We start from the raw sequence: 24789 nt of genomic DNA, 5'->3' as shown, positions 1-24789 counted from the left end.
GGCCGCGGGTTCGAGTCCCGCCCCCGGCGGGTGGGACGGGCGGGAAAGGGGGCGGTGAGGCGCGGCGGGGCACGGCCCGGTTGGTGCCCACCGGGTTCTGCGGGAGCTGCTGCTCGCTGAGACAGCGGTGGCAGGGAAGCGATGTTACCCGGCAGCTGCCTGCCGTCCACCTGCGTGCCAAAGCTGCCAGGCTACCCGGCCCTCGGCTGAAGCGCGGCATCGCCGGCCCGGCACGGTGTGGCATTCCCCACTCCCGCTGTCCCGGCCGGCGCTGGGATGCGGCTCACAGTGCCGGCAGCGGGGAGGGAGACAGGGAAGGAGAGCGGGAGCTGTCAGCCGGGATGCGGGATGGGAATGGGTGGAGATGAGGGTGTGAGCTCGTGAGGCAGGAATAGGTGATGAAGACCTCGGGAAGAGGAATCCAGGATACGGTCTTTCCCTCTCTCTTCAGCCGGAGGTCCCGGCGCGAAGGCAGCCCGGGCCGTGCGGAGGCGAGCGGAGCGTTCCCGCGGGGATGCTCCCTTTCCTTTCCCTTCCTTTCCCTTCCCTCCCAACAAGCGCTGCCGTGATTTGGCAGCCGCTCGGACTCTGGACCTGCCTCTCCGCCCCGCATTGGCTGCCGCGGCCGGTGCCGCCGGGGCGCCGGGGGACACCGGAGGCAGCGGCTGGCGGCTCTCACCGGGACCATGAAGCTCCTGTGGCTGGGCGTGGATGTCTCCAGGGTTCTGCACCTGGCCGCCGTGTTCTGCCTGACCTGCGTGCTGCTGAAAGCCATCCAGCTGTTCCACCGGCGGCAGGAGCTGCTGCGGGCGCTGGCCGACTTTCCCGGGCACCCGACCCACTGGCTCTTCGGCCACGTCCACGAGGTGGGGGAGAGCCGGGTCTGCGCTGCCTGGAGCGGGGGGAGTGCAGGGAGCAGCTTTCCCGAGGGGCGTGTGGGAGTGATGCTGGTGGGACTTGTCCCCGTGGTCCGGGGGAATTGCTGGGCGGGTGAGAGGTGGGCATCCCTTTTCCCAGCCAGACCAACGTGCTTTCCCTGCCTGTGATGCCTAGCAAGAGCATGGCTCACGCAGAGCTCCGCAGGCTGCTGCAGACTGCACGGTGGAAAAGGGTGGTGGCTGGCTCGCAAGTAAAGAGCGGTAACGCGGTGTGGCATAGACAAGGTCATGCTGGGCTGAGAGCTGGCATCGGTGCCGGAGGCAGCCGAGCAGCGCTGCTCTGTCCCGGGACAGGCTCCAGTGTCACCTCTCTGCTCCTCTGACAGCCAGGGCAGGGCCCCTGCAACTCTCCCTGCGGCGCCGAGCTGATCAGATGCTGAGCAGTTGCTCGCTGCTCCCGTTATCCAGAGGCACTATCTCTCCCCTGGCAACTTGCGTGGGGCTCGAGGCCAGGTGAACCTGACAATTGATCGTTCTGGGCCACTTTTCAGCCACAAAACACATCACAGGCATTGCATCCAGCACAGGGGCCGTAGATCTTCTTACAATTGCATTAAGGTCATGAGTAACTAAACCCACGTACATAGGCGAGCCTGGTTCTGGTCACTGGTGTCAGGGATGATTATTCCCCAAGGTATGCACTTGCCCACACAGATCACCATGGCTGCCTTGGCAAACAGATTTTCACAACTCAGCAGCAGCCTCACGAGCTTGCCTGATGCAAAAGGTTTTTCCATATGTGCTAAATCTGCCTAAAATCACCTTGCCCTCTACTGGGCTCTGCTGATGTCCTGCCGTGGCCACCTCTGTAGCACATTAAATAGCTGGCACCCTGAAAAGTGTCTGAGAAATCAGGACCAGACCTCACAGGACTTGTCTCTGTGCTGTGGCAGTGCCAGTTTTGCTGTGCTGGACAGGACAAGCAGTCTTTTGGCAATGTAAGCAAGAAGATGGGCCAGTTCAGAGCTTTGTTACACTGCCAGTTAGACTTTAAAACTGCAATTAAATAAAGTATGTTATTCTGTTTGTTAGTTGTGAGTATTTGTCCTGGAAGGAGATTAAACCATTTGTGCCAATCACTTGCTGTCATCATGCCTAGGTTGCTTGTGCTTCAACTTTTACCTCAGACAATGTTTGTATGAGAATTCCTTTTTTGAAGATTTAGTAATTTGCTGATTAACACTGCTGAATTCCCCAAAGCCTAACAGTTCATCAAGCCAGCAAAGAAACTGGCAATGCTCTGGGCACACACAGAATACAAAGTTTGCACACACCTCAAGGTGGACCTGTGAGCTGTATTCAGGGAGAGCACCGACATTTCCTGTTCTGCTGATTTAACTGATTGTTTCCCAGTTTTGATCCAGGCCAGTTTAAAATCTCAAACGTATTTGTCATGCTCCGGGTGGATCTCCTGGGAATACATCACTTTGTTTTAAAGCATTCTCTGGGTATTAGTCTCTGCTTATCAAAATCACTCAGTAGAAATGACATTAAGAGATCAGGAAGAGGTTGTGTAGAGCTGTTCAGTCTCACTGCAGCAGCACGCCTTAGTTAAACCCAGACTGCCAGCCCTGAGCTGACCAAACTGACTCCCCAAGGCCGGGGTTGGTGGGAAGCAGAGGAGAGCAAGGTCACTGCCCTGCTGGCCCAGGGAGGGTGGCAGTCCCTCGGCAGCCCTTTGTCCACTTCTGCCTGTGTGGGGAGGAGCCAGCCCCCTCTGGCTGCAAGCAGCACACCTTCATGCTCAGATTTCAGCTCCTGTGTTCTCTCTTTCACTTGCAATCAGTGTGTCGTCATTAAAAGTGCCCTTAAGCCTCTTCCCGGATGCTTTTAGTGTTGGATCCATTTCAAAACTTGCATTTCAGCATGACATCAGGCAATTACCTTTCTTTCTTAGACCCGAGTGGGGTTTAGACTTTTCTTTTCAAGCCCCAGGGGAAGAAGTAGTAGAAGTAATGGGCTTTCATGCAGAGCCGGGTGGCTGGAGCCGTCATTAAGGCGTGAGAGCTTTCAATTCCTCTGCAGCTCACAGAACTTTACACCCTCTGCTCCAGGAGTGCTTGGTGCAGCAGGTTACTCACCTTGAGGATAACCTCTCTTCTCAAATAAACCCATTCAATCCTCTGCCAGCACAGGGGTGGTTCTTGATAGCACAAGCTAAAATGCTGCTCCAAAACAAGGTTGGATGCAAAGGCTTCTAGGATTAGGACTTCTGCAAGTGAGACTTGCTCAGCATATCCCAGTTACTTCCATTATGTTTTTTGTGATTCACACAGGAGAAGCACAGGCAGCTGTATCAAAGGGACTTTCACATGTTCAGGTGTCACTTAGCTAAAGGCACTGTGCCAAGCACTGCTTCTGCTGGCACTTGCTGAAGAGGTGGGTGCTGAGGAGAGCTGCCTCCTTTTGCCCCAAAACTTGATCCCTGAAGTCAGAGAAATTGAGTGTTCTATTTATTAAGTTCAAAATCTTGACCGTGAGTGAACAAAATTGAGCTTTCTGTAATAACTGGTTGTAGTTCATAATTCTGCTGAATGTGGGAGACACATGGGATGTGCTGCAGGGACACCCCAGCTTGTGAGGAAGGGGGGGCTCAGTCTTGGAGCTGAACCTGGACATGGCCCTGGCAGACACCACATGACTCAGGAGTATCCTCTCCAAGACAGGCCACGTGTGGCTGATTATTTGATGTGGGTGATTATCTGAGTATGAGCCATGTCCTGGGTTGAGAAACACCAGCCAGACTAAAAGCTGAGCTGAGATAACTCAGCACTAGAGCAACTGAGCAAATATTCACTTGATACAGCCAGTAGGGTGACTTTGAGGCTGATTTCTGCACCAGTATGCTGATTTAATTAATCTTCAAGTCAAAGCAACAGCTATGTCAGACCCAGTTTACCAAAATCCTTCCCCCTGCATATCGGCCCAGAGTAGTTTCTCCTCAAAGAAAAAAGAACATTACATGGCTTTGTCTCTGTGATTTTCTTCCTCTGCCTGTGATTGTGGATCTTTCCACTTGTTTATTGTCTGTTTGCTATACACAACGACATCAGCTGTAAAAGCAATAATGCAGAGATTACTTCGGAGTGAACCTGCCGCTGCTGCTGATATGGGAGCTGGTGCTCATGCTGCTCCTCAGATTGCAGCTTCCAAGGACGGGAGATAAATCTTTCCAGGAGCACCAGCTCTTCCTTGCCTGTAAAATTCAATTCCCAGAAATCAATGAATTCTTAATATAATGTTATTAACCAGTATTCCCTTCTCTGTACAATCCATTGGTGACTTTGGACTAATTCTGTTCAATTTTTCCTGGACACTGGCCTTCTCCACTGAAATGTCTGGAGGGGGCTGTGGTTTCCCACAGCTGCACTGGGGCTAGCAGTGATGCTGTTGGCTGCTGCATTTTCTCCCAGCTGTAGGGTGCTAATTGCTTAGCCATGTGCAAGTGAGAGTGTACTTGCATTTCACAAAATGCAGATGCTGTCTGGGGCAAATCTATGGGGTGGCCATGGAAAAAGAGCAGATAACATATGAGCTGATAGGCATCATCATGGTGCCCAAGGATGTTCTCTAGCTTAAGGTCAAGTGATAAGGAACAATTATTTTATAGGAGCTTTAAAAGCGGCAAACATCTCTACTTCCCATGTTTTGCAAACATAGATGAAAAACACCTTGTTTATCCTTACCTGGTTTTGTGCTCAGAAAGAGAATGAGTTTTAAGACAGTGTATTGGGAGATTATAGATATAATTTTTTTTCCTCCAAATCTGTATATTCTTTCTCTTTTTTCTTCTCCTGAACTAGTTTCTCAAGGAGGAAGAGGTGCTGGACAAGGTAGAACTCTGGACCCAGAAGTACCCACTTGCTCACCCTATGTGGTTTGGGAGTTTCTCAGCATTCCTGGTTATCACTGATCCTGACTATGCCAAGGTTCTGTTGGGCAGAGGAGGTGAGAGATTATGGTTTCATCTGGGGAGCAGCAACCCCAGCCTGCAGATTTCCCATGCCAGCCTTAAAATTTACAGCAAGGCAGGGTTTCACAGAGGTTTTCTTGGAGAAATCATCTAAAGGCATGGAGAGATACCACTCCTTCATGCTGTGCCCTGGCTGCTTCAGGCACAGGGCTGCAGGGCTGACCTGACTCCAAATCCATTGCTGAAAAATCAGACTTCAAGTGCTCCTTGAAAATTTAACTAGTCAGTGCCTGGTCCCAGCAAGGAGAAAACACTTGGGAGCTTTTTTCTAGGTTCAGAGTTTTGGCTCCTACTGCAGAGAAGTATCTTTAGTGCATTAAGAAGAAAAGGTGCTGAACAGTGATGTCTGAGAGGGTTAATCATTTATCCCACTGCACAGACTTTGGACTACCAATATCCTTGTTTTTTCCAGTGTGAGCATCTGCTTTTATATGTCTTTATTGCTGCTGGCAGAGACAAAGTTGTTTTGTGTTGAAATACTGGGAGTTCTACAGGGATGCCACTGATTTTGCTTCATACCCAAAAGTGAGAGCGTAGAGGGAGCTTTCAGCTGCAAACCTGGATTAATGATACTAAAACATTTACCATTTTATTTTCTCTTTCTTTTTTTTTTTTTACAGATCCCAAGGATAACATCAGCTATAAATACCTTGTCCCATGGATTGGTATGTATTCCCAGGGCTTTGCCTGCAAGGAATGATTCTGAAGTTAGCTAAAAACATGCTATAAATAAACAGCATTGTACCTGTTCCTCGATGGAGTTACAGCTAAAAGCTTCCTGAAATGATTACATTTCAGGAAAATGGTGAAAATGGTGCTATGTAGTTCTATTTATTTTCAAGGAAGGAAAGTTCAAACACAACATGTGTACAAATACTTGCATGTGCATGGATAGCAAAGACTGGTGATGGGGGAAGCTTAAATTCATTGGAGGACTGATGAAGAATACATCTGCTGTTCTGAATTTCTCTTTTCCAGTAGTGTTGGTGCTTCTTCTCAGAGACACCACTGTGCCATCTTGGTGAGCAGGGCTTTGCTCAGCTCTGGGAACCCTGGGGCTGATGGCAGCATTTGGAAATACCCTCTCACAGCAGCTCACATAGCAGATTTAATCACACTCCGTGCAGGCTGAGGCTGTGTCTGCAGACAGCTGAGAGCAGCCTGCTTGTGCCCAGCTAACCATGCCTTGCCTGTGTTTCCCCAGGGAATGGGTTGCTGATCTTACATGGGCCCAAATGGCACCAACACAGAAAACTCCTGACCCCAGGGTTTCACTACGACGTCTTGAAGCCGCATGTGGCCCTAATGGCAGAATCTACAAACGTGATGCTGGTAGGACTCATGATGCTCCCCTCCCTGTCCTCTTTGCTTCTCCCCATCCTGTCTGGTTAGGAGGTAAATCCTGGAGCAGGTTTTTCCTTATCTGGTAGTTGTAAGGACATGCTGTGTCCTGGTGGTCAATCTTTCTGAGTCACCCCAAATCCCTGCCCTTGAGCTGGAAGGGATGAGCATCCCTTGGAAGGGATGAGCAGGCTGAGCCTCCCGGCAATGACAGTGTCTCTGGTACTGCCTTGGGATCTTTGGCTGAGATTTCAGGACTGATGTTACTGCCACTCCATGGAGCCAGGAGAGCTTTTGCAAGGCTCAGGAGTGCTTGGGAGTTAGAAATTTCTTGTGCACAACGCCAGTTGTCTGAGCCCGTGCCACCAGGTGGCAATCGTAGCTTGTGCTACAGACGTGCATCTGTCCCCATAAGCCTGGTTTGGTGCTGTGGAGCTCAGATGTCACCGTGCTTCCTCCCTCCCCTCCCTTTCTCAGCTTTTAAGCCCACTCGTTCCTTACAGCCTCGAGGGGACAGAGGATTCATCATCACTTCGTGTCTGCTGGGGAAGAAAGGCAGGATTTAAAGTTTCTCTAGGGGTGCCCTATGTGAAGAGTTGAGCAAGAGCTCCTGTATTACTTGCTGGCAAAGCACACTGGCACAGAGTGCTTTGCCAGCAAAGCAGAGACAGAGAAAACCTTGCTCCAAAATTTGTGTCTTGGGCACAAAGCTGAAATGTGCTCAAGAAGGCATCCAGTGGAACCCAATGCCAGCATATGCTGCTCCTGTACAGAAAAACACACTATGTCCTAAGAAAGATTTGGGTAACTCCCCATCACCCAGAAATGCACCTGTCCTGGGCTTCTTCAGGGTGCTCTTGCCTCAGGATGGGCTGTAGCGAGGCTCACCACCACCAGGATCCAAGAATAGCAGCTGCCTGAGGCAAATCTCATATTAACCATCTCACTCTTGATTTCTCTGGGATTTTGCTGGCAACTAGCAAAAATTTCTCTGGGATGTATCTCTGTCTGAGCACTCATTTAACCAGGGGGTGACTGCAGATCATGCAGAGCTGACCCTTGTCTTCTCATTTCTGTCTCCTTTGTGTCCTAGGATAAGTGGGAAAAGCTGATAGCAGATGGGAAGCCAGTGGAGCTCTTTGAGCACGTCAGCCTGATGACTCTCGATAGCATCATGAAATGTGCCTTCAGCTGTCACAGCGACTGCCAGACCAACAGGTCAGTGCTGGCTGCCCCAAACCCTGGCAGGAAGTTTGCAGCTCAGAAAGGAAATGGGCAAATTGCTTGTCACTGTGCTCCCAAGTTTACAAGCTTCCTATTCCCCTCTCTCCAGGAAAAACACCTACATCCAGGCTGTCTACGACCTCTGCCACATGGTGCACCAGCGCCTCCGCATCTTCCCCTACCACAATGACATCATTTACTGGCTCAGCCCCCATGGGTTTCAATTCAGGAAGGCCTGCAGGATTGCTCATGAGCACACAGGTATTCCCTGCTGGCATCCTCTCCCAAACTTTGGACAGAGGCAGTCAGTTTTTCTCCTTGCCTGTGCAGTGAATCCTGCCCAGAGGCTCAGAGCTGAGATCCAAGCAGAACATCAGCTTGCAGTAGTGATCTGGTCGAGGCAAGAAGCAAAGGGGTCTCTCAGCTCCTGGGTCATTAAACTGGACTAATGGGAAATGCTCCTGTAAAATGGCCAGAAACTGGTGAGACAAGGAATGGGCACTGCAGGCAACACCAGTGCAAGGAATGATTTTCCATTCCAAGCCAGGTGTGATTTAAATGAAAGAGGGGTGTGTAAAGTAGGCTGAGAAGTCCAGGGTGAACAAAGAAAAGGATGACAATATCCATGGCATTTGGGGCCATGCTACTGGAAAAACCAAAGTGCCTGGGATGCCGAAGCACAGGTCAAATACAAATGGGCTGAGCAATGCTCATCTCCTTGGGTGTGGTTTGCATTCAAACCACAAAGTTTGAGATGACTTTTTGCGATGCAAAACTTTGAGTTTTGCATTCAAAGTTTTGCAGCTTGGCATCTCCTGACCCTGCTGAACTTTAACCCTTTCTGTCCCAGACAAGGTGATCCACGAGCGAAAGGAATCCCTTAAAGATGAACGGGAATTTGAAAAGATCCAGAAGAAAAGACATTTGGACTTCTTGGACATTCTGCTGTGTGCCAAAGTGAGTGGCAAGGAGCACAGAGTGCAAAAGCAAGTCAGTCTTTGCAGGGGTGCCACAAGCCACCAGAGACCCTCAGGACTGCATTAGCCATTAAAAAAAAATTAGTCCAGTCCCACCCAATTGAAGAGGGGCCAAGGTGATCCAATTTTCCATTGCTGAAGTGTTGGCAGTGTCTTTTTGGGTATACAGCATGCAGAGGGATTCTGTAGTCCTGCTGGTTTAATACGGGGCGGGGGAAAGAGATTTAAAAGTAAAGGGAAAGTAGCTCTGAAATCAGTGTGAACAAACATTGATTTTGTTTACATGTATCCCACAGGCATCATCACACCCCTTTTGTAAGAGCTGAAAGAATATAATGGCCCCTACTGGGATATTTGCATTTATATATATATATATATTTGTATGTGTTATATATATATATTTGTATGTGTTGTACTGTTATATATATATATATATATATATATATATATATATATATATAAGTTTTGTATGTATGGGCCACTGAGAGTGTCTCTGGGCTGTTAGGATGAGAATGGAGCTGCTCTGTCTGACGAGGACCTGCGTGCTGAGGTGGACACGTTCATGTTTGAGGGTCACGACACAACAGCCAGCGGCATCTCCTGGCTCTTCTACTGCCTGGCAACCCACCCTGAGCACCAGCAACGCTGCAGGGAGGAGATCCAGGGCATCCTGGGGGACCGGGGGACAATCCAATGGTAAGGGTGCTCCATTTCCTTTGCTGGTCTCTCTTTTCCTATCGCTGCCATTTCTAAGTGAGCAATGTCTTCAAGGCTCCAAATCTGGGGTGCTAAAGGTTGCTGCATGCACAGGGACTTCACAGATCCTTCAGCTAGGTCTACCCCCCTGAAAGGGACACCCTGGATGCCATCCAGAATGGATGGGCCTGGGCCACCAGCACGGCTCTTTGCTGTCTCCAGTTTTCTCACCACAGGACATCATAGATGTGCTTTTCACTTTTCCCTGTCCCTCTGCACTTGAGCTTGTTCAGTAGTTGTTCAGAGGTGGGCTGGCATCCCTAGCCAGCTGTGGCTGGGCATTGTGGGTCCCTCTGTTGTGTTGCAGTCTGCTCAGGGGCTGGGTGGCTGTGGGTGAAGGGACCTCCCAGCACAGGCAGTGGGGAGAGTGTGGGGCTCAGCCTGCCTATCCCAACAGGGAGGACCTGGGCAAGATGTCTTACAGCACCATGTGCATCAAGGAGAGCCTGCGCCTTTACCCGCCCGTGCCGGGCGTGTCCCGGCAGCTCAGCAAGCCCATCACCTTCCCCGACGGACGCACTCTGCCCGAAGGTCTGTACATCCCACTCCTGCTGCTCGGGCCTCTGGCAGGGCACCAGCTGCATCCTCCCTGGCACAGGTGTTCAGGCAGGCCTGTGCAGATGTTGGCTTGTTTCTTTGTCAGTGAGCCCTTTTCTCCTCCTCAATTGTTTTCCAGGCAGCATCACTGCAATAAGCATTTACCTCATTCACAGAAACCCTGAAGTATGGAAAGATCCTTTGGTGAGTTTTCTTTTGATCTCCTAATAATTCTTTTCCTTTGTGATGTTCCTCTTCCCTTCACCTATTAGCGGGAGAGAAGAATTCTCTCTCTGCTATGGGGTTCATCATAAATTAAGGGGCGTCACATTTCTCAAGAAACCAGTCAGTAGCATGTTCTTTAAATAACCACTTTTTCTTGCTGAATATTCTTAATTTCCAGGTGTTTGACCCTCTGCGTTTTTCCCCAGAGAATGTCTCTGGCAGGCACTCTCATGCCTTTCTGCCTTTTTCTGCTGGATTGAGGTAAAAGGAACTGAACACTGAACAAGTCGTGGGCAGAGACCACCACCTGCAGTCCTGGCCCTGCAGTATTACATAGTTAAATAGTTAAATGAGCTCCTGATGTTCCTCTCAACTCCTCCTGCTCAGCCCATGCCTCTGAGGCCCCCTGAGCTGCAGAAGGGGAGGATGTGTGCTGGTGTGGGAGGGCTGGGATGGGCTGTGGGTTTGCAGTGCCCAAGACTGGGATGGGCTGTGGGGTTTGCTGTGCCCAGCACTGGGATGGGCTGTGGGGTTTGCTGTGCCCAGCACTGGATGGAGCTGGTGAGCTGCTCCCTTTCCCTGCAGGAATTGCATCGGGCAGCAGTTTGCCATGAACGAGATGAAGGTGGCGCTGGCTCTGACCCTGCTGCGCTTCGAGCTCCTGCCTGACCCTGCCACGCCTCCCCTCAAAATAACTCGGATCATCCTTCGCTCCAAGAACGGGATCCACCTGTACTTAAAGAAGATCCGCTGATGCTGCCAGACATCCTACCTTCACCAGAGGGAGGGACCGAGCAGGTGACGGGGCGGTGTGTCTCTGGGGTAGAAGTGCAGGGCAGGATTTGGGGATGAGGATTCCTGATTTCTGTGCTTTATCGACTGGCTGAAAGCCCTTTTCAGGCGAGGCCCAGGTGGCTGGGATGCCACTGCACAGACCCATCTGCTCCAGGGCACTGATCTGAGAGCAGCCAGGCACGGCCACGCTGTCTGTACCCTTGCACTGCCATAAGAGCAGGCCTGGCCTGGTCTGGGAACATCTGCAGGTCCCACCAGCCTCCTTCTTACCAAATCCTGCCTTCACACTCGTGCCCTGGCCAAGTCTGTGACCATTTCCAGCCCTGCTCCGTCATCAGCACCTTCCTCAGTGCCTAGAGGTCAGCCCTCCTCTCCTGCAGTGGGGACAGCTGTGACAGACCTCTGTCTCACTTCTCACACTCAGTGGGCCTTTGATTTGTTGAAAGCACTGATTCCAGTTTGGGCTCTGAAATCATGCCCAAACTGCAAACTATTCTGTAATTTTTGTCTTAATAAACCAGTAATTTTTCCTGCAAGAGCAGCATTGTTGTTTATATTGCTGGTGCTTGCCTGCTTCATCACAAATGCAGTGTAAAACTCCTTTAGAAATGGAAGAGGGAGAGGAAGCCCACGAGCAGCAAGAGACTACCCTGACAGGCCAGGAAACTGCCTGTGGGTCTCCAGCCAACACAGCATCTCCTTCCATGGGCAACTCTTTACCAGGGGTCCAATAATCAATCATCAATTAAAGTTCTCTTAGAAAGTGTGTCTGGGGGTGGGTGGGGTTTCCTCTTTATTTTTAGTATTATTTTATTTTCTAAGCTGATAAAATTATGAGAGTTGGTACACTGGAGGACACTAGTGAGCTGTCCTCTGCCTCTGCAGGAATCATTATTGGGATAGAATATCACGCATCAAACTGTGAAATCCCAAAAGCTGGGAGAAGGCTGCTGTGCAGTTGGACAGCAGCTGACTTCATACAGCCTTCACCTGCAGGCTCTGGTTTGCAGGGGTGTGCTGGGACAGCCCAGGAGAAAATCCACTTGCTCCAGCTCCCTGTCCCCTCTTCAGACACGAGGTGCAGCTCTCGAGCTGAAATCAGAATTATGCAATGAAGAGAGACAGAGTTTGCTTATCAAAATGTCAAAAGCTATGAAACTATGAGACATCACAAGCTCTTTGGATGGCCATGTCAGGATACAAAATTATTTTGATAAATTGAAAAACTGCTGCTGTGAATGGAATGCGAGTCCATAAGCACAAGAGCAGGCACAGGCATGGCACAAAACCAAGAGAAAAAAGGACTGACAGGCAGCAGTTTCTCCAGTGGATGTTCTGTGCATGGAAAGACAGAAAAGGTAATATGAATCAATAATATCCTGCTCTTGCAATCACAGCAAACATCATATTTGGATGCATAAGCACAAATATTTCTCAAAAATTTTTCACTTGTGTCCCTTTCAGCCAGTGAAATGAGACAGTGTCCTTCAACTCTGTTTGGAGATTGAAGTATAAAAGCAACAGCATCTACTCCAAGCTTACATACTCTAAAGTGCAAAATGAGAAAAATTTTAATCAAAATAACTGAAGTTGCCAGAAGTAAATTACATACATCTCTGTACTGGATGCAATTTTCTTACAAAGACAAGATTTGAAGAAAATAGCATCTAAAGAGGAGTGGATGAATCTTGGCATTCCAATGTGAAAGAATAAAGCACATGCATCTAATGAGCAAGAGCAAAGGCTGAAATCATGGTGTACCCACCATGAAGGAGAGTGGGTTACAGGGGATCACACCAGGGCAACTTGACATGCCTCATGTAGATACATGGCAGCTGCTGAATTGCATTTGGGTAAATACAGATTGAACAACATCAAACACTCCCTGAGATTTCTAAAGCCCTAGCACAGGTTATTTGGAGTGTCTGCAGAGGTTTTAAAAGTTGGTGACTGGTTTTATGAATACTCCAGAAGCCCAGAGGAGGTAGTGGATGTGATAGAAGGCTGAGGCAAGTTTGATTTGGTTTTTGTGAGTGAGTTGAATTGGGGATACAGGAAAAGCTGCACTGCTGCTGTTCCAACTGGACCATCCAACACATGAATGTTCCTGGCCCTGGGATGGAAAAGCCTGCCTGCTCCTGTTCAGTCATTGTCTCCCTCCTGACTTCTAGGATTCACTAAAAAGTTTCCTCTTCATATCTGAAGAGGAAAAGGGAAGATGCCCTGCAGCATTCTCAGTGTCCTCTCAGAGTTGTGCTTGTAGCTTCTTCACATGAGAAGGGAGCAGAGCCTGGTTTCCCCAGCAGTCACCCAAATCCAGCATAAAATCTGCTCACAAATCTCTCCTGTGATGGTGCTGCCACCCCCTGAGGCCAGGAGCCAGAGACACCCTGTTAAATAACACCCCACATGGCAGCCCAGCTCACAGTTTCCCTGATCCACAGCATGCCAGGCCAGCCAGCCTGCATCCCACATCCTGCACCCCACATCCCATATCCTGCATCCTGCATCATCCCACATCCTGCATCATCTCGTGTCCTGCACCACAGATCTCCCATGGCTGCCCTGCTTCTGACCTGGAGAGCAGGGCTGAGGCTACAATGGGGCTTCTGGAGCCACTGTGCCCCAGTGCCAGAGCAAGACAGATCTTTCCAGAACCTGATTCCTGGCAGCAATTCCCCACATCTACCTTTCCCCTCCCAGGTATTAGAGATATGGTATAATAAAAATACCTGGTTACATGGCATTGCTATAAGGGCAGTCAGGCTGCAGAGAGCTCATCTCCTTCTTTCATCCTTCCCTACTTTTTGCAGAAGGGGTAGCTGTAAAGGTGATGGGCTGACCTTGGACTGTGTGATTCAGACCTGCAGATAATGATGGTAACAAGAGCTCCTGGTCGTGGCTGTACAACAAGAGTCAGTATTGGTTTCAGTTAAAAACATTTTGGGTTTTTCTCATTGCTTGGTTTTCCGACAGCAGCAGGGCAAAGATGCCACCTACTCCTGCAGTTATCCCTCTCCCCACAGACTGTCACTGGCGCTGTGCAGCCACATCCCGGTCACAGGAAGGTGTCTGTCTGTCTCAGTTCCGTGGTGGCACTTTTTTGGATGCTGCCAGGCATGTGGGAAGTGGCCGGACCAGCAGGGAGAGCAGCTGGCTCGCAGCACCGGGAATGCAGTCCCTGCACAGGACCCACGCTGCTTTCCAGGCAAATTTACTGTCAGATGGCACCGGCAATTTCCATCTAAACTCCACTGGGATTTTACACTGGAAGCAGCCTGTAAATTAAATAAGTATTGAACATATTTGTCAGACAGCTGTATTAAATGCTTCCAGATATACATTCATCCTCGAGACATGTGTGGTCAGATGGGATCCAGGCAGCTTGCATTACTCTGCAACACTTGCTGGGCTCTTGCCATGATTTTCTCATCTATCATGTGTTTGGAAGCTTGAAATGTTATTATTTTTTCTGGCATTACTGCTACATTTCATCTGTCATCACTCTGTGCTGCAGGAACACACAGGGACAGATGGGCCTGGACTCTTCTTCCTATCTGAATAAACACAGGCACAACCTGGGAAAGCAGCTGCTGCAAGGTCAGCCTCTGGGGCAAAGCACCCATTTGCCACCTAAATTTCACCTGCTCAGTAAAACACTTTTTCTGCAATGAATTCCAACCACGTGAGCTAAATCAGTGAGGAAGGTCCTCTCCTCCTTCTGCTTAGGTGTCTAAAGGGAGTGCAGAAATCCCCAAGCCCCAGAAAGCAAATTCCACAGCCTGCCGTGTCCATGGCTGTGGTACGGGATAGAAATTCTCCAGTGTAAGTGAAACGTTTCATGTTGATGGCCTGAATTGCTGTGACCCCACTGCTACCATGTGCACATCCACAGCACTAAGACAATCCTCCAGAGGCTCTCTGCAAATGTTTAACAGCTTTCCAAGTGTCCTTTAACACCCAACTGCAGTTTCACCGATCTCAAATGTTCAGAAGGTCAAGTCAAGCCCTGCCAGCCTCCCCAGACCACCCTGGCTACCAGAAAACCCTTGTACCTGCTTTTTCATGCTGAGATCTTCTGGAATCCTCCACCACCAGGGCTATAGATTCTCTGCTAACAGATGGTTCTGGCCTTGTCCCAGGCCCTTACAATGATCAAACCAATACTGCCCCATTTCACTTTTCTTCACTTGCAGCTCTGCAGCAACTTTGCCTTTTGAACTTTCATCGTTTCTTCCTCAGCAAAACCCCCTGAGTTTTCTTTCCCAGGCTGTGAGTGTTCCCAGGCTGTGAGTGTTCATGGTTTCTCTTGCTGTGAAACCTCTGAAATACATGAGAAAGGTTTTTCTCTCCCCTCTACCAGTGAAATATAGAATGCAGAGGCTGGAGGCTGGATTAAACCCAGGTTTGCTATCACCAAAAATCAGATTCTTGCTCCAAATGCCCACAAATGGGTTTAGCCAGTTTGTCCCCTATGTTCTCTCCATACTAGCTCAGCACTTGACAATCTCATATGAACTTCAAGACAAACCATATCCCCTATCTTCACCTCAACAGAGTTTACTGGTTAATTTATAACTATAAGGAAACCACTTTGGTAAAAATTGACCCTGTTCATGGTCAAACTCTCTCTCCAGGGACTTCGTCAGCACTAAAAATTTCTGTGTTATTATAAAAGTTTCATCTGGAGCTGCACCAGAAACTCCATCCACCAGCCTGGCCCCTCCACCTCTGGGTTTGGGGGTATTAATGTGTTATTTTGTCAGGGATTGCTGACAGGTGCCAGCCAAATCCAGACTGGTCAGTCTGGTAATGATGTAGGTACCACAGGACATTCCAAACAGCTCCACTGCACTGAACAAAGGCTCAGCCATCACACCTCCCTCTTTTCCTTGTGCAGACCTTGTGAGGGACCCAACTATACAGCATCATAATATTTATGAATGTTCTGCAGGTCTTCACATGAGTTTGTCATGTCAAACTGGGTCCCGTATGCTCTGGCCATACCCAAAGCCTCCCTAAGAAATGCCTAACTTGATTACAGTTTTCTGCCTCATAAAGATCAACTTTTAACTCTGCCCTGGACTTTCACACAGGCACAGCTGGCTCAGTATAAAAAAATACACTGATTTTCATGAAGATGGCCAAGTGTGTGACAAGGTAGCACTGCTCAGTGTGGTGCCTACCAGGGTTCTCCAAGGCAATGACAATGAACCTCAAATAAACAGTGGGGTTTTTTTCAGCAAAATGACCCTACAAGCAGAAAATATGAAACATGGCATACTTTAGTTTAAAAACCAAAGGGAAGTACCCAAACATCAGAAGTCCTCTGTCTCAGAGACATGTTACATTGGAAGGAAGCACACACAAAGTTCAGCAGCCCCTGTGTTGTAGCCTATCAGATGATGAGCCTCCACAGCTGATAACCCATTTGATCCTCATAATATCCCAAGACACAAATGGGACATTATTTCAGCCCATCTGGGGATCCTGCTTTTTACAATATGCATGGAAGTCACCCACACTTGTTAGAGTTCCAGCCCCACCTCTCCACCAACTCCACACTGCCATTCCAGGTTTCTGGGCTTATGGGATAGGAACCCAGGTAAGAAGCAAGATCTGCAGAGGGATTGCAAGGAGGGTTCTACCTGGGCCCCAACCAAGCACTGCATTGGAGAGGTAAATGCAGAGATGCAGAGCCCTTTTGGAGAAGGTGAGATGCCACGTGGACAGAGGAAGGAGGGCTCACCAGGGCTGTAGAGAGAACATGGCCCTGCCATCACACCTCCCCATCATGTGCTCTCAACCTTGCTGCAGCTCACTTCCCTGCTCTGCAGCTTCTCCTCTCCTTGCCTCATCTACTGACCACAGTGATTCCTCTGGACAGCAGCTCTGTCTCCTGGCTTGTCCTTGGAAGGAGCCCCTGGGGAGCAGGGCCACGTGCCTGGTGTGCTGCTAGAGGGATGCCCATTCTCTGGCTGGGTGATGCTGCAGGCACCCAGGGCACTGCTTTCACGGGTGCAGGTGGCTGACCCCACACAGCCCCCTCACTGAGAAGAGGTGGCCTGTGTGCTCCTCACTTCCAGTGGGCAGATGAACACCTTCCACACCTGAACCCTCCGAGGACAGCACAGAGCTCAGCTAGAGCCCCAGCCTGCCTGCACCTCACCTCCTCCCTCCTCTGGCTTCATCCACCTGGGCGTGGAGGACTGAGGTGGGTGTGACAGCACTGCTGGGAGTTCAGTAAAAGCAGGAAATATTCAGAGGCTGGTTGTTCTCCAGGTTTCAGGGACAGGCTGCAGAAAGCAGGTCAAAGGGGGACTGGGCGCACAGGCTGCTGGCTGAGCTGATGCAATGTTTGCCCTGATGTTCCAGCAGCTATAAATTGCTGCCAGCCTCACTTCACCAGGCACAGCTCCTGCAGAGGAGGAAGGAGAGGATTTTTACCTGCACTGAGCTCCCCACCTGGCTTGGGTGTGAGAGGAGCAGGTGAGAACCAGGCAGGAGAAGGCAGTGTCCCAGCCCAGCATGGCATCTCTGCTGGACAACATAACCAGACCTTCTGCTGCCATCCTGCAGCTGTCTGTGCTGCTTGGCGTAACCTTTGTGCTGCTGAAGGTGCTCCAGTTCTACTGGGAGAGGAAGAAGCTCACCAAAGCTCTGGAGGCGTTCCCTGGGCCCCCAAAACACTGGTTCTATGGCCACAATCACCTGGTAAGGAGTAGCTGGGCTCAGCCAGGGTGGGTTTGTCCCAGCTGTGCAAGGTATCAGTCAGGATGGAGAAGGACTGGATGGGGTGTGGGTGTGCCCTGCTCCTGTCTCTTCCTACAGAAGAGAACTTCTGCACAGGGAGTGCCAAGGGTTCTGCAGGGCAGGAGGAAAGGGTGCTGGATATGTGGTGTGCATCTTTTGGCAAAAAAAAGGATCATGCTCTTTTCAATCAAGTTGTTAAACAAAGAGTCATGGGACTTCCATAAGGTTATTTAAATATGAGCAATCATAATTAATGTCTCTTAGCTACATTAAACCTTCTGCCAAAAGGAGCTGCTTACCCTATAGCTGCTGAAGAAGACATGGCCACAAAAGCAGGGTGCTTTAATGCAGCCATTTTCATCATGCTATAGTGCAGGGGCTTTGCTTTCACACTGCATCCCCACCTTGCACTGCTGAAACTGGGGAACAGGGGTGACAGCCTTGATCCTCCTGGCCTGTCCAGACATCCTGGCATAGCCTATGCCATCTGCAGCTCCCAAGTGCAACACAGAGCTGCTCCAAGCCCAGGCCATCCTAAGGTGTCTCTGCTGCCACCAGCCCAGCTAGGGACTCTCCATGGAGCTGTCTTGTGCTGCAGGGATTTGGTGGCTCAGGCAGATTTGCCTTTTGTGCATGGTCCCTTTGCAATGCTCATTCTCTCCTCCACTTGCAGCATTAAAGCCCCTGTGTGGCAAGTCCACCCACTCTTCCTTCACTTCCCAATAGAGAACTTCTGCTCTCCCTGGCACGCCCCTCTTTTTCTACCTTTATTAATCCCTGATTAACTCTCATTGCAGTTAAAATCTGAAACATTTTTACAACAAATAGTGTCATGGGGAGAAGAATATCCCTATGCCTTTCCCAGATGGTTTGGACCAATCCTGCCTACTGTAATTATTCACCATCCTGAATATGCCAAAATCATACTTGGCCGAGCAGGTGAGTCTCTGCCTCCAGTTTTGGGAAGTCTTTGACACTTTCCTACCAAGAAAATACTGGGGAACTTGCCTGGAGTTATCCCCTCTGCCAGCTTCCTTCACAGCTGTTGCAATTCTTCTTTTGCTCCTCTTCACAAACTCCCAGGCTGCCCCAGGTTTCATGGAGCAGTGTGTATTCCTGTGCAAAACAGAGACCAGGTGCCTGTTCCTTCCAGTTTCCTGTCAGTTCCCACTTTGAGGGTCTTACTGTCTTCTATGGCTTCTACTACCACAGTATTTGTACTTCCCAGTAAACCCAGTAAAAAGTGTTAGCTGCCATGGCAATGGCTCTCAGAAGGCATCTTAACTCTTCCCCTCTGCTGCCTTCTGTGCATCCTATGAGTGGTACATACATGGCCTTTCCCAGTGACTCCCATCCATTGTTCTCATTTTTGAAATTTGCCATGGTTGTTCCTTTTCCACACACATTTTCTTGTTGGAACTTTCTCTGTTTTTTCAAGTCCACTGCAGTCATAATTGTAGACAATCACTTTTAAACTTTACCTCTGGTGGAACAGTATTTTAGGAATTTAAATGAGATTAATTCTATCATGTGGTTTAGAGGGCAAAATCTAATGCAAATTTATCCTGAATTTTCTCTTTGGTTGTGTTGAATTCATCAGTTATTCATACATTTCTAATATTTGTCCTGTTCTACAGATCCCAAGGCTAGTGCACTCTACAAACTCCTAGTTCCCTGGATTGGTAAGCCAAAAGCAGTAGTAAGGCTGTCAGAGCTGTGATCAGAGCCTGCAGGAACTGATGGTGCCTTTGCTCTTTGTGCTTCAGGGAATGGGCTGCTGATTTTGGAAGGAAGCAAATGGTCCCAGCATAGGAAGATGCTCACCCCAGCCTTTCACTACGATGTGCTGAAACCTTACGTGACCCTGATGTCGGATTCAGTCAAAGTGATGCTGGTAAGAACCCCCACTCCTGCTACTTTTACCTTTCAGCTGTGAAACAGTGAAAATAAAAAATGAGGAAGAGAAAGTGATGACACTTAAAGAGTTTCTACTTTCACTGATATTTTGGAGTAGTTTTGAAGTTCGAAAGTTGCTCTCCTCACCTTCCTTTGGACATTCCACTTATTCTTTCTCTTTGTTTGCCAATAAAATCAACCACTGTAAGAATACCCTTTGATACCCTCATGTGTATCCATTAATATCTGGGAAAAGAAATGTGCAGAGAGTTAGATTGGGTTCACAGAACATATCATGAGCTAGGGCCTCTGCTTCCAGAAGAGAAAGCAATTAGCAGTGTGGATCTGGGAAGAAGGACAGGAAAATATGACCTGACCACAGAAGGTGGTCTGTCTCTCCTTACCCTGGCTCTTCCTCTAGGATAAATGGGACAAGAGGATCACAGAGAGGAGGTCAGTGGAGCTCTTTCAGGATGTCAGCTTGATGACACTGGACAGCATCATGAAATGTGCCTTCAGCTTTAATTCCAACTGTCAGACTCAGAGGTCAGTGCCTGAGTTTCCAAACCCTGGGAAAGAGAGTGCTCCTGTTTCACCACTCATTTTGCTAACACCAGCTTTGCCCTTGGTCTCCTTACAGCGACTCCCACTATTATATTAAAGCTGTTTATGACCTGAGCTACCTCCTGAGCGATAGGATCCGGAATTTGTCCCTCAAGGATGTCTTCTACAACTTCACTGGCAGTGGCCGCGCATTTCAGGATGCCTGCAAGCTGGCCCATGCCCACACAGGTATTCCTGCCCCTTTCTCCCAGCCCTGTCTCCCAGCTGAACCTCTCTGCCACTTGCCCCTGGAGTGGCTCAGAGTGGGGTTGCAGCATGCACTGGCCAGAGGGTTGCACCTTAAACAGAGTCCAGGCTGATGACTGAGCACTCAAACACATGAGGGTACTCTGGAGGGACAGGATGCACAGAACTGATCTCTCCTCTGTGCAGATCAGGTAATAAAAGAAAGAAAGACCTTGCTCTCCAATGAGAAGGAGCTTGAAAAGATCCAAAAGAAGAAGCGCCTGGATTTTCTGGACATTCTTCTTTGTAGCAAGGTAAATGTTTGAGATGATTGCACCAAATGCCAAAGAACAGAACTGCGTGACACTGAGGGTGCATCAGCACAAGAAGGGGAGCACAAGAGACACCAAATCATACAAATCCTTTGGGTACAAAAATAAAAGATCTTGGGAATGACATGCTCTCCTCTTTCTAAGGATGAGAACGGAGTTGGGCTGTCCGATGAGGACCTGCGTGCCGAGGTGGACACCTTCATGTTTGAGGGTCACGATACCGTGGCCAGCGGGCTCTCCTGGCTCCTCTACTGCATGTCACTGCACCCTGAGCACCAGCAGCGATGCAGGGAGGAGATCCAGGGCATCCTGGGGGACAGAGACACCATTGAGTGGTGAGCTAGGACTTCTTACTCCTTTATCTTGAACTCTTTTAATTTACCCTTGAAGGCCTTGGACTTAGTTCCTCCTAACATTCTCCTCCATAAATTGGAGAGAGAAGGATTTGATGGGTGGACTGTTCAGTGGTTGAGGAATTGTTTGGAAGGTGGCATCCAGTGGGTGGTGGCCAATTGTCCAGATCAGTGGCAAGTGGTTTCCCTCGGGGGTCTGTACTGGGACAGAACAGTAACAGCTTTATCAATGACATAGACAAAGGGATTGAGTGCATCCTCAGCAAGTTTGCTTTCAGGGAGGATCTTGGGAAGATGACCTACACCACCATGTGCATCAAAGAGAGCTTACGCCTGTTCCCACCCGTTACTGGTGTGTCCCGAGAGCTCTCCAAACCTGTGACATTTCCTGATGGACGCAGCTTGCCAGCAGGTCTGTTGGGTTTGTCCATCCTTCATGCTGCTGTCCATGACCAGGGGGTATTCCTTGCTCTGTGTGGAGGGGCTGGAGGGTCTCCCAGACTCCCTTCCCATCTGTAGCTATATGGAGCTACCACAGCTTGCTGCCACAGTGAGCCTGGAGAGGGTCTAAGGATGTGCTCCAGAGCTCAGAGGGGACTTGTGGAGTGTTGTTCCTGGCCAAGTGAAAGTGACACACTGATAGACAAAAAGGGACCCAGCTCTGAGGTCTTTGTTTTTGATGTGTGAGGTTTTCAGAAGACCCCTGCCAGATCTCCTGCAGAGCCCAGGGAGGGAGAGCATCCCAAAAACACCTCTCCTGCATTTTCACTCTGAGCTGTCATGAGCTTTTTCTCACTTTTCTTTTACAGGCTGCCAGATTTCATTGAGCATATTTGCTATTCACAGGAACCGGGATGTGTGGGAGGACCCTGAGGTATTTCACCTTGATAACAAGAAAGGGAGGATGGTCTCTGAGCCCAGACATCCATTCCCCTTGAAGAAAGCAGCCTGTGCCTGCCTTCTGTGGGTTTTTTTTCCCTCCTTGTCATTCCAACAGTCCACATCTAAATACAAACTTCAATCCAGTCACCAACACCCCAAAGTCTTTGAACATGACAGAGGGCTGGGAAAGGATGTTCAATAATCTCTCTTTGTGCATGGTGACACAGAGATGCTCTGGCTGCTTCCAGCTGCCCTGCACTCACTTAGAATGGTATGAGAAGTCCCAAGCCCCACAGGATAGCATGTGATTTGAAGGTGAAATTTTAGAGGCTTCAAGAAATAACTGGACAGGTTGAAGAAGGCTGCATAGCTGCCTCTCTCCAGGCTGTCTGGAGAGCAAGGATCAGACATCTCTGGAATGGAGGGATCCTGGCTTGATCCTTGCTGCCATGGATGAGAAAACACCTGCAGGCATCTTGGGCATTGTAGTGGGTGACCTGGCTATGTCCAAGGGTAAAATCCTCTCAGTGGCTTTGTAGAGAGATGACTGTCATCTGTAGCTGCCCCAGGAAGAGCAGAGGCCACATCCAGCTCTAACCTGGGCACCAGGGAAGGACCTGGTGCTGCTCAGATCACACCAAACACTGACCAGATGGCCTTTGTTGCTCCCACAGGTTTATGATCCCCTGAGGTTTTCTCCAGAGAGGTCAGCACAGAGGCACTCCCATGCTTTCCTGCCTTTCTCTGCTGGATCCAGGTGGGAGATCCTTCATCCCTCTCCTTCCTCTCAGGCTGCCTTGCATGTGAGACCTAGCTCAGATGTCAGCTCCTAAGGCTAATCCTCCCTCAGTCTCCACAAGCTAAGCTGGCCTGGCCAACTCAAGCAGGCTTTCCGTAACAGGATCTCCTATTACAGCATCTCCTGTAATAGGATTTCCATGCTCCATTGGCTCTGTGGTCGCTGTAAGATTTCACACATTTTTTTCCTGTGGCTTTGTGGAGATGTTCACATTTTCTGTTGCCTGTGTTGGGAACACCACTCCCTTGTTTAGGGGTGACTCCCAGAGTGCCTCAAAGCCAAGGGGGCCAAGTCTCCAGGGGTCCCACACTGTATCAGTAGGCAGATGTAGGATACTGAGTTCTCAGTAGCTTGCAAGAGGATCACCTCACAGAGCCAGAAATAACCTTTTGGAGGTGTCTGGACTTTTAGCTGGCTCCTGGCTGCACTTCCTAGTGAAGTAAGCCCCTGTTCTCTCAATCTCATATCTTTCTTCAGTGTTTAATAATAAAATAAACAGCAATACCCCCCCCCCCACACAGAGCTGGGTGCATGAGGGGCTTACTAGATAAGCTGTGGTGTCATCCTCACAGCAGCTGGAGGTGCCCCAGCTCTGTCATGGGGTGAATCCAGCTCGGGGTGGCTGGGGACAAAGGCAGCAATCAGAGCACGTGTCCCCTCCCTGCAGGAACTGCATTGGGCAGCAGTTTGCCATGAATGAGTTGAAGGTGGCCCTGGCCTTGATCTTGCAGCGCTTTGAGCTCTACCCAGACCCATCCAAGCTTCCCATAATGATACCACAGATCATCCTCAGGTCCAGCAACGGGATACACCTGCATTTGAAGAAGATTTTCTGATGCCACAGGGTACCGTGGCAGGGGGGCAAGAGGTCTCCAAGGGACACCCTCCACTCAGAGGTTTAAGAGGGGATCACCACACAGACCCACAGTGGACCTGTCCCACATTGAACCCTGTCCTACCATCATCCAGAGGGGCTTGCTGAGCCCACAAACACCAAGCCCAGCAGCTTCAGTTCCCCTCCTGGCAAGGGGAGCAGCACTGCTAAGGGGGTTCCACAGTATTGCTGTGGCTCCTTCACCTCCAGGGGCACCCTTCACGTCCTGCTCATCTCCTCATCTCCAACCTGCCCTCACACACTCCCTGACAGGACTTCTGTCACCTGCCTGTAGATTTGTCCCATTGTCAGGTCCCCACTGGGCTTGGCAGTGAACAGCAGCCAGCAGGGTTTACAGGGATGCCTAAAGCCTGGGCACTGCCCCAGCACAGCCCCTGCCCTGCCTCCTGCCTGGGTGTGCCCTCCCTGCAGCCTCCCTGCACCACCCACACCACCCTCCCAACGACTCCTTCTCTGGGGCTGGCACTGTGCCCACCACTATGGAGATGAATCTTGTGGTTCTTTTGTGCCCCAGCTCTGAACTTCCTTGAGCTGAGGGTGCTCAGGAGCCAGCACAGAAAATGCCACCAGCTAACCTGAGGAAGCACTTGGCACACTGGAAACAGCGTGTGATCAGCATTGTTCTGCTCTCTGAAATGAAAATAAAGCCTTGTGGGGGTGATCTCCAAGCATGCCTTTGGCTTTCTTTGCATTTTGGGGTCCAGCAGGGTGCAAGAGGAGTCCCAGCAGTCCCAGCAGTCCACAGCAAGGCTGTGCCCAAGGGTGTAGGGCTGTCAGTGTTTTCTCAAGCCACAAGCACTCTTTCCATGCACCATGTTGAGCCTGTTTCCATAGATCCCACACCATCCATCACCTCTCCTGTGACTCCAGGTGTTTCAGAGGTAAGGAAACAACTGAAATGATGTGTGGTCAAACAAAGCAAACCAGAAATACACAGTGCACACACAAAAGGGCTGGTGGTAAGAACAAAGTCGGCTTGCAAAATTAAACAACAGATGTGAGTCTGCCTCAAACCCTGTCCTGCAGAGGCTGAGAATTGACTGCTCAGTTCCAGGGTGGCCTCCCCAAGGGATGCAGGTGAACACTGGCCCTGGCATTGGGCTTGTTGTGGGGGTACAGGGAGCCTTTCCCCAGCACCAGTGCAGGGGGACCATCTGGGTGAGCTGCAGGTCCAGGGTGTGGAATGGATCAGTAGGTGGCAGTGGGGGACACAGGAAAATCCTCCCTGGTCAAAGCCCTGGGCTTGGCAGGCAGCACGGCCAGGCCCAGCAAGGCACAGGATGTGTCCTGTCCCTGGGGACACCCCTGTCCCCACCTCAGCAGA

General features: G+C 49.9%; 2 protein-coding genes across 2 annotated transcripts; both read left to right on the top strand.

Annotated features, from left to right (window-relative positions):
* The first annotated feature begins 59 nt into the window (after window positions 1–59).
* Window positions 60–11302, top strand: LOC103814999 (cytochrome P450 4B1-like). Its single transcript, XM_009088696.4, has 12 exons — window positions 60–866; window positions 4742–4886; window positions 5532–5576; window positions 6116–6243; window positions 7346–7470; window positions 7586–7737; window positions 8327–8433; window positions 8959–9149; window positions 9607–9740; window positions 9886–9950; window positions 10150–10232; window positions 10557–11302. The coding sequence occupies exons 1-12, from the start codon at window positions 687–689 to the stop codon at window positions 10723–10725; spliced, it is 1524 nt and encodes a 507-aa protein (XP_009086944.1). The 5' UTR covers window positions 60–686; the 3' UTR covers window positions 10726–11302.
* Window positions 11303–17105: 5803 nt separating this feature from the next.
* On the top strand, window positions 17106–24133 carry LOC103815184 (cytochrome P450 4A10-like). The gene is made up of 12 exons (XM_018912416.3): window positions 17106–17480; window positions 18317–18458; window positions 19157–19201; window positions 19286–19413; window positions 19837–19961; window positions 20056–20207; window positions 20412–20518; window positions 20681–20871; window positions 21168–21301; window positions 21699–21763; window positions 22446–22528; window positions 23238–24133. The coding sequence occupies exons 1-12, from the start codon at window positions 17295–17297 to the stop codon at window positions 23404–23406; spliced, it is 1527 nt and encodes a 508-aa protein (XP_018767961.2). The 5' UTR covers window positions 17106–17294; the 3' UTR covers window positions 23407–24133.
* The last annotated feature ends 656 nt before the right edge of the window (window positions 24134–24789 follow it).

The sequence above is a fragment of the Serinus canaria genome, chromosome 8 (genome assembly GCF_022539315.1).
Source record: "Serinus canaria isolate serCan28SL12 chromosome 8, serCan2020, whole genome shotgun sequence".
Classification (NCBI taxonomy): Eukaryota; Metazoa; Chordata; class Aves; order Passeriformes; family Fringillidae; genus Serinus; species Serinus canaria.
The sequence above is the reverse complement of the archived record's forward strand: the minus strand, read 5'-3'. Positions and strand labels throughout refer to the sequence as shown.